Source organism: Betta splendens, chromosome 2 (genome assembly GCF_900634795.4).
Source record: "Betta splendens chromosome 2, fBetSpl5.4, whole genome shotgun sequence".
NCBI classification, from domain to species: Eukaryota; Metazoa; Chordata; class Actinopteri; order Anabantiformes; family Osphronemidae; genus Betta; species Betta splendens.
Window position 1 is genome coordinate 21,088,586 of NC_040882.2, and position 9,403 is coordinate 21,097,988.

Sequence of the window (9,403 nt, forward strand, 5' to 3'; positions counted from 1 at the left end):
AGTGGTGTGGAGAGATGCCACTTATACGCTCCCTCGCGCATGATGTTTTTATGGACAGTGCAATGCACCTGTTGCTGTTAGTGACCCTCAATGACAAACCCATACCTCTGTCGTTTCTGCAAACCTCACCCAAAAGTAAAGGATCAAAGAAAATAAAGGATCAAACAATATTTACAATAAACATTCAGAGACTTGGCTGATATAAAACTGATTTTATTAATGGTTGCATGCAGACTGAAAAATGCCTAGACAGTTTAAGAAATACAGATTAAAATGTGAATATGCATACACAACCATACAGTATTATTTGTTTATATCAGAATTTGTCATTCACAGTAAACATGTTGACGCAAACATTGTATCTAACATTCACCAACTACCCCCCATCCCATTAAGTTTTGTGCTGGAACAAATGTCCTTGAAATGAACAGATCCACATTGCTATTCTCTTTGGATGGCATACTAATCTGTCACCCTTGTCTTTGGAAACTAGAATCACTTGTATTATAATTAATCAGGCATTTTAATGTAACTACAGTCGACTTGGTCCATTTACCTACTTTAAGTTTCTTAACTACTGTGCGACTATTTGTGGTTACCGTTGGAGACGTTACTGTGCTACTACTGAGCTAAGTTTACAGTTGATCACTGTAAACATAAAGAAAAACCCGAAAAATGATGCTGAATTAACAATGTTAAATATATGCAGGCAGGTGAAACTGAACATTAGCCTTCTAACGATTGAACTGTATTCTATCCTGCAGGGGTTCATTTTATGTCCTTCCCCTGGAGCTCAGGTAATGACTGACAGGAGCATGAGTACAGTCTATTATTTGATTTTCATTTGTGCTGTAAGAACTAGAACAGTTCTGATGACATTAATGAATCTCAACTTGCAAACTCAAAGGCAATATGGTCTATATGGGTTGTGCTCAAAACGTATTTATCACAACACCTAACTGAAGTAGACTGCATTCTGAATGCACACACACACTTGTGCATCTCAGCAGTTACCTGCTGCAAGAAAGCAGATGTAACCTGCTGGATCCTATCAAAGAGCATCTGGATTACTGAGAAACTGTCCAAAGCACAGAAGGCAGGAGAGTTGGTGAGGAAGTGGGGAAGAGGCTGCAGCGAGTTCAGTGTGACTGGGAATTCGGAGCAGGGGGTTGGAGCTGCGTGGCTGCATTCACCCAAGCATGGGATGCCCAGATTCGCAAGCGCCTAAAGAAGCCTTCAGTAAGGAGTAGGGGGAGTGGGGAGAAAAATAAAAACTGGAGCTCTGCGCACCCTGATCATGGAGGCTCTGCCGCACAGTTCATTAAACTGGCTTTTCCTCAGATGTGCACAAATTTGACGATGTTGAAATTAGACTTTCCGTGTTTCTGGGTGCTGTTTGGTCAACTTTCTATAATCAGTTCTGGAATTCTACATTGGAATAAACAAGGATGTTGTGCAGAGACTAGGCAGCATTATCGTGACAGTTCAATGCCATGTACAAACCGATCCAGATCAGTCTAAACAAATATAACAATCGACAACAGGCCCCTCCAAGATCAGGAAGGTGAGGTCAGGGGACAGCCTCCACAACCGACTCACCTTGTACTCAACTCATCTATTCATTTCCCTCCTTCGTCGTCCCTTCTGTTTGTTAGGCAGACAGAAAGCAACGGCCTCTTTGTCTCGACTCCATCTTGCAGCTGTCAGAGCAAATATCGGACAACTCATTTCATATCCTTTAAAGCCAACAAGTGTGGGATTGTGTGTGAGGGTTAAGTTCTCTACTTCAGCACATGGACACATCTTAACATATAGCAACACATACATGTTAGAGCACATTTCCAGCCAGTCCAGCTGATTCCAGTATAGAAGGAATAGTGTAGAGCTGCCGTACCAGAAAAGTCCTATAGGAACCCTGAGATTGGGGAGAATCTACAGGTCAGACTGGCCTCGTACCTAGGCCCATCTTATAGGATGTTTCTGATTGGCACACAGGCTGTTAGGGACACAAAGGTCAGATAACTCTTATCACAATGAGAGCAGGAGGTTGGTTTGTCATTTTGAATGTACTGAAGCTAAAGTTCTTTTGAGGAACATGACATAAGATCCCTTCCAACAGCCGTGTGGAGCAAACCCAGCATTCAACAGTTTTAGCAAAGCAGCTTGTCCAACATTGAAGTCTTGCTGTGTCATGTTACTAAGTCCGACGGCGGGCCACCACACACACAATGTCCATTGGCAAGCCCAGGCCTCTACGGTAACAAAGGAGGATGGGGAGGTTGGGTCAGGTGGGTGGTTCTGGGAAGTTGAGTCCGAGCCAGAGCCACAAACCCAGATCCAAGGTGGCAACGGCGGTGGCGGCGGAATAAGCGTTTGTGTGCGTGAACGGCGGAGAAGAGAGGTGAAGCGGGACATTTGGATGGGGGAGGAAGAAGGTAAGGCAGGGAGGGAGGGAGGGAGGGAGGGAGTGGGAGGGGTGTTGAGGGCGGCGAATACGGCGGTGGAGAGGAGTTTACTAGCGGGCAGGGAAGGGGTGGGGGTGTATCCATATGTGCCAAGTCTTACTATTCAATGAAACACACGATCAACAGTTCTTCAAACATCCATGCTCACGTTTGTTCGACACTCACACACACACGCGACTCTTTATTCACTTGATCAGACCAGCACGACACATCAGCACAGTCAGTCGCCTTGTACACTGATGACAGGACTCAGTTTGTTGAGGACGTCTTAGCCCCACCCACCCACCCCTAATGAGGAGAGGCCCAAGGCTGCAGGTGTGGCACTGCCATTGCAGCTGAGAAGGAGCTACGGACTGGGGAGAGAGGAGGTGGTGATGGCAGAGGAGAGGAAGAGGGGAGGAGTGTTTGGTCAAGGCACAGTCAAAGGAGGGGCGGCAGGTGGGGAGAGGAGAGGTCAGTGCTTTCATTAAGTTTGGTTTTGTTTTCATTTACCTTGGTGGTGAAGAGAGAGAGAACAAGTTCCCACTGCGGTGGCGTCGCACTAAAAGTTGTCCCCATGGCTCACGCCGCCACATTCACGCACGGCTGCACAGTGGCCGTTCCAGGTGGCACGGTGACCTAATTCAGTTGAGATAGTTAGTTCAGAGCTGGACTGTCGTGGGCCCTTTTTTTGCGGCAAAGTTACAGATCATCACACATGCAAGTCTGATAGAGTGGACACAAAGACACACGGAAAGGGAGAATTTGGTGCAGCGGGGAGAGACCAGACCAGACCAGACCAGACACACACCCATCAACCCCAAGAAGCAACAGGACTGCTCCACAGATCAAAATGCACCCAGGCCATTCTATCTGTGTGCCTCTCCCCAGCTCTCAATGAGATTTCACACTGTCCTTTCAGCATCAAATCCGTTTTAGGAAGACTATATCAAGTCTTCCTTGTCAGAACTCAATACTGAAATTTATTTGTTTAAGTGCAGAGAGCAAGTGCTTTCACATAAATGCTGGTCTGCAACACTGCTTGAGAGGCTGGAGAGAGAAAGGAGCGCCAACCTGCACTTACCCTGACCACAGAGAGCAAAGCAGGGCCAGCATCTACACCTGTCTCCCCTTGGGTCCCCAGTCAAATGGGTCTGGTGGTCATTTTACACAAGAGAAACAGATAATGGAGAAGAACAACATAAACAAGAAGAAGGGGAAATGTCCAAACCCTTGCTGTCTTTACCACAGTAGTCAGCCACACATTCTTTATTATAAGATTTATAGTATACATATTTTAAAAAAAGCATGCTGATTTTTTTTATTTGTTTTTTTCTAAAAAAAAAAAAAGGTCTAAACTAAAACGCTTCTCTAAAAATACGATCTCAAACATGGCAAACAAGTAATATTCGCAAACCACGTATTTCTACAAAGGATGCAACTGGTATGTGTTTGTATATACAACACAGAACGATTACACCGTGGGATGCAAAAGGTCTCTTAACTACTAAAAACCAGAGGAGGAGAAGGGGCAAAGAGCGAGGCAGTCAGGTGATCTCAGTGAGTATGTCTGTGTGTGCATCAGACCGCTGTCAAATAGTCCTTGCAAAAAATTTTACTGATTGTAGAACTAGATTGGTGGAATTTGCCACTCAGGAAATATTCAAGTATAAGTGCAAAGAGTATATGTAGATCTAGTTTTTAATCCTGATCAAACTATCCTGACGTAGCCAAGCTGACCCAAGATGCAAAAAAAAAAAACAAAAAAAAAAACAAACAAACTTTTTTTTGCAATTGAAATCTGAAGCAGGTCTGTTTTTGTGGTGTTTGAAAAAAGTCGAGGACAGTCGGGACGACTGGAAGACACTGCCCCATGCCTCACTTCACTGGTGCTTTCACTGTCATTTCTGCTTAAAATCATCAGCAGATACTTGTGAACCTGTGAGGCTCAAATTGTGGCTTTTGTTAAACAAACCAATGCAAATCTAATACATAATTTTCAGTCCGTGAGCCAGCTTGTAGTTTGGACACTAAGCTGCAGGGGGCTCACGTTATCCCCCTTTGAAATGATTAAAAAGTAATACCACAAGCACTTGAAATGGGCAATGCCTCCATTAAATGCACTTCACTCAAAAGCTTAGGCACGTAATTGAGCTTGTCAAATATTCTCATACTCCTAATAGGACATACTGTATGTATGGTAATCTATATATGCAGCAGTCACTCAAAGGGTTATGTCATAGTTACAATCATTACACCCCCCTTTTGATTTATATTACATGTAAACTACATAACAAAACAAACAATTAAAAAAAAAGACTATCTATAAAAAGTCATTGTCTTCAACATCCAGCTCCCAATAAACTGCTGACCCTGTACCTTTCCAAGAAGCAGAATGAACTGCTGACTGGGTGAGAAGTGAGGAATTAAAATAGAATACAACACAATCTACACTGAAATCTGATCTGCGAGGTAGGCAGCTGTAGGTAGAGAGAGAGGTGAAGCAGTGTCTTTCAGCACTCCAGTTAAAACAAAGGAGGGGAAGAGGTAAAACAAATGGCGATCCAGGGGAGATCCAAACATTACAGTACATTTTATATGTGCTTTACGTTTTGTTTTTCTGCAAGGTGCAGTCTTAGCTGCTTCGTTTGTGCGCTGCAGGGTCAGTAGCTCGCACATATCTCTCTCTCTCTCACTCACTCAGAGACACATCTACATCTACATTCAAGACGAACTCCCCACCCCAAACACATCAACCTTGGTTCTGCTGGACACACTGCACTGCAGCCAGGACACGATGTGTGTTCATCTGACTCCCCATCTGCTCACATCAAAATCTGAACACTTCAACGTAAGGCAAAAAGGTTTCAAATTAGCTGCCCTCACTGATCATCTAGGCCCAAGGAGAAAAACAAGGTATGGTTGTAGGTTTGGCCTTAGAAAATCATAACATGGTTGTCAAAGTAAAGGCAAGTGACACAACTGACGGGGTCAGTGTAATACTGGCACAGGTGTAGGACTGGCACAATAAAAAGTAAAAGAAAAGGATAAAGAATGCCCAGAACACAGATAAGAGCCTCCCTCATAGCTGCACTGTGCATGTGCAAACAGGACCAAAGTTACCAAAGTCCCTCACAGAGCAGGTTAATAAAACCAAGAAGCCCCCAGTTTCAAACCCTACGCCACACACTTCGAGCCCCCCGCACAAACACACACATTCTCTCATACACACGCATACAGCTGCAGTAAGGTGGTCACGTTTGGGGTGGAAGTGGATGTTGGGGGAGTCAGGTTCGGGGCAAAAGGGGTGGGGTGGGGCAGAGAGGTGTGTGTGTGACTATCGGAAGGGGGGCTCAGGTGTGTGAAGGGAGAGTTCGGGGCGGCGGAGGATGGCCTCCTTGCGCGTGGGCGGCGGCAACGGCGGCTCATACACCCTGGGCACAGCCATTGCGGCTGCCACTGCTGCGGCAGTGGGGACCACTGGCCTGAGGGCATCCAGCGTAGCAACCGGTTGGGCGCTCATCGTGGGTACAGCTGCTGGTACGGCCGACACGGCCTGTACGCCCGGTATGGCAGGGAGGGTCACCGCGTTCTGTGGTGGGTAGGCATACTGGAACTGGTGGTACTGCTGCAGCTGCTGGTAGTACTCAGCATAATACCTAAATACAGCGGAGAGAGGAGGAAGAGCAGAGGGTTTAGAGGTGGCACTTTGCAACAAGACAGTAATAGAGCAAATGTCCTACTGTACCTTGCCATGGGGTCCTCTGCAGCCTCAACCGCCTCCTCGGCTGCTCGCCCAGCTGGCGTCGGGAGCAGGGGCCTGCGTGGCTTGGCTCTCTGGTACACAAAGGGCTTCAAGACGGGATCCGGTAACAGGGGTGTCGATCTCCGCAGGGGACTCCGGTCCCTCTCACCGGACTTTGCCGCTGCCGCTGCAGCAGCTGCTGTCTGCTGCTCAGCCACAACCTGCTGGCCCTGGGAGAAGTAGTGGGCCTGCCTGGCCGCCTCAAAGATGGCCGTCGTCGGGTCCGTCGCTCCCATGGCGCTTATATGAGCGTAGGCAGGGGTGGCGGCGCCGTACAACGCTGGCGCCACAGAGTAGGCGGGGTTTACCGCTGCTGCTTGCATCTCTAATCCGTGGGCGGCAGCTAGATAAACAGGGGGGTTGCCCACTGCTGGGGTGTATACTGGAGTTGTGTAGGCAGCAGCCGCTGCAGCTGCGGCCGCCGCTGGGGTCGCCGCCACCTGGCCGTAGATATTGGGGGTCATTGAGCTGTACACTTGGGTGGCGCCTGATGAGAGAGCTGCCTGGCTGGCCACTGTTCCATAAAGCTGATTGGCAACATTGGCACCGTACACCTGACTGGCAAGTGCCCCGTAGACAGCTGGGTTCACTGGGTTTCCATCAGTGCGAGTGCCCGTGGTTATCCCAGTAAGAGCTGCGTACGTGGGATCGAACGTGGAGGTGTTGTAGACTGAATTGTGCACGCTCTGTTGGACCTGCAGAGGCAGCCCGGCGGCTGCAGCGGCGGCGGCAGCCAAGACTGCTGCCTGACTCTGGTACTGCTCCAGAGACGGCTTCCCCACAGGACATTCTCCTGCATAGTGGCCCTGTTTTCCACAGTTAACACAGGGGATCTTCCCTGTCGGTGCCTGCTTGCTGGGCTGGACCTTGGACAGCTCTACAGACAGGGGACGGCCCTTGAACGAGGTGCCGTGTAGAGCTTCAATGGCCTGCAGTGCGTCTTCCTTGTTTTCCATGTGAACGAAGGCATAGCCTGTAAAGGAGGAATGCCTGGCTGTCATTAAGCGCAAGGACAACAGTTAGGATCACAGCTGCATTGCCACAAACACTAATTACATCTCTTTACAACAGGGCTATTGAGGTTTATCTTGTTTGCACTCTGTGAACTTTGCTCCGGTTTAGCACAAAGCTCTGTCTCTTCATTTATGTAAAACATGCGCAGGCACTCAAATCTATCAGTAACAATCACTGCATTAAGAGGAATCAAGTCTAATACAAGATGGAGGAATTCAAAACACACAAGTTTTTCGCTCACCTTTGACCTTGTCGCACTCAAGAACCTTCCCAAACGTCTGGAACAACTGCTGCAGATCTTCTGTGGTGCACATCCCACTCAGGTTGCCCACGAACACCTTGGTGGAGTGCAAAGGCCTCCCCCTCGACTCCTCCACCACCAGGTTCCGACCACGGAACTCCCGGCCGTTGAGCTCCCGGATGGCGCGCTCCGCAGCGCCCTCGCCCTGCAGGTGGATGAAGGCGAACTGCCGCAGCACGCTGCAGCTGACCACCTGGCCGTAGGGTTCGAAGATGGCCGACAGCTCCTCCTGGGTGGTGTCCAACGCCAGATTGCCCACAAAGAGCTTCACTGTGTGGCTCTTGTCCATGGCGCTGCAAAGATGTTTCATTTCAGCGTCAAACTTGTGTTTATTAGCCAGAGCCTAGACAGGTTGAACAGGCTCCAGATTTAGATCAAAGCAATCCGGCTGATGATTTGTGGTTCAAATATTAAAAGCTTTATTGTTAAAGGGCGTGAAATCATAAAAAGGTGCCAAGATAAATATTTAAAATCCAAACGCAAAGCTGAGCCGACCACTCAGGTCAGAGCAGCTCAGATTAGTTCGCTCAGAGCAGGAGACGCCAGAGCAGCCAGTAAACACGCTCCATTTGTTAGAGCTCAGGGTTTGAAGACCATCACTCGGTGGAGAGGAGGCTGTGATCAGCCACAGGGCTGAGTCACGCTCACGCAATGGGTGGGAATATTTACAGTCACAATAAGAACAACGCTTCACGACATCGGTGTGGAGGTTCCTGCCTTGAAAGACGACGCCACTGCTTTTCAATTTGCTTTCTATGGTTTCTGTTTGAGGTCGCACGCATATCTGAACATTCGACCCTCCTTATTAACATATGTGTCTACATCTAAGTCCTTAATCATATAGACTGTGTGACCCCTGAAGTTGCCTGGCTCCCTTTCTTTCAGGCTTTGGGTCGGGCTGGAGTGAGCTGTTCCCTTGTCTTCCTCCTGAATAACCTTTATGCCTGGTAGTAAATCCGAGGCCAAGGCGGAACGTGACACCTACCAACGTGACATTTCTATTTTCTGGTTAACACCCCGGTCAGCTGCCACCGACTGCACTACACCCGTTGGAGAACAAGGCGAACGCCACGCCGTTACCAGCGCTAATACAGTACATGTGCTGCGTTAACGCTGGGCTCGTTTGAGGCAGAAACCGAGGGAAGCGGCTGTTCTGATGACGCAGCACGACGCTGAGTCGACACATTTTTTCACTTTGCATATTTAAGGGCGATTAAAACGTGTTAAAGACGCACAGATAGACGGGCAGGTCGCTGCAGCCGAGCTCGTGTTTACGGCAACAGAAACGTGAATGGCGACACGGGATGCTTCTCGTTGCTTTTCGCTCAGGTGCCCGAAGAAAAAAAAACACACGAGTCTCAAAGCGGAAACGCCAGGAAAACACGGTGGAATGTAATTTCCCCGCGTCCGGACGATACACGCTAAATATCCGCTACAACGAGCGGCTCGATGGGCGATCGATACAATGTGGCAACAAACAATCCTATTTTTCAGCATAGAAATGAATAGAGTGCAACGCCGACGGATCCCTGCGCTGCTACACGCCGCTAATGGCCTTTGTAGCGCCAACACACCCTCAGAAAACGCCTAAACCTTAAGGGCCTAATTCACTTACCTCCCATGCGGCTCTGATCACAATAATATTGCAGAAAAGGCGATTAAACAAGAGGCTCTACCATCTTACCTAGGCGGTGCTGTGTTTCAAAATGGTAGCGCCTGCTTCCGTTTGAGCGTCGGGCATACTGCAGAGGGGGAGGGCCGGGGCTGCCGCCGCCGCTGCACCCGGAGGATGCTGAACCCTCACAAAAGCCCTCATCAAATGACTCAAGCAACGTCAGC

The 9,403-nt window shown here is 48.5% G+C and overlaps 1 protein-coding gene across 2 annotated transcripts; it reads right to left on the reverse strand.

The window, feature by feature from the left end:
• Nucleotides 1–197: 197 nt before the first annotated feature.
• Nucleotides 198–9,371, reverse strand: rbm14b (RNA binding motif protein 14b). Of its 2 annotated transcripts, none has more exons than XM_055506817.1 (4): nucleotides 9,249–9,371; nucleotides 7,505–7,857; nucleotides 6,193–7,222; nucleotides 198–6,103 (listed from the first exon to the last, which is right to left on the reverse strand). In XM_055506817.1, the coding sequence occupies exons 2-4, from the start codon at nucleotides 7,851–7,853 to the stop codon at nucleotides 5,782–5,784; spliced, it is 1,701 nt and encodes a 566-aa protein (XP_055362792.1). In that variant the 5' UTR covers nucleotides 7,854–7,857; nucleotides 9,249–9,371; the 3' UTR covers nucleotides 198–5,781. The 2 variants fall into 2 exon arrangements, with proteins under 2 accessions (XP_055362792.1, XP_055362790.1); XM_055506815.1 differs by lacking the exon at nucleotides 9,249–9,371 and adding an exon at nucleotides 9,180–9,197.
• Between the last annotated feature and the right edge of the window lie 32 nt (nucleotides 9,372–9,403).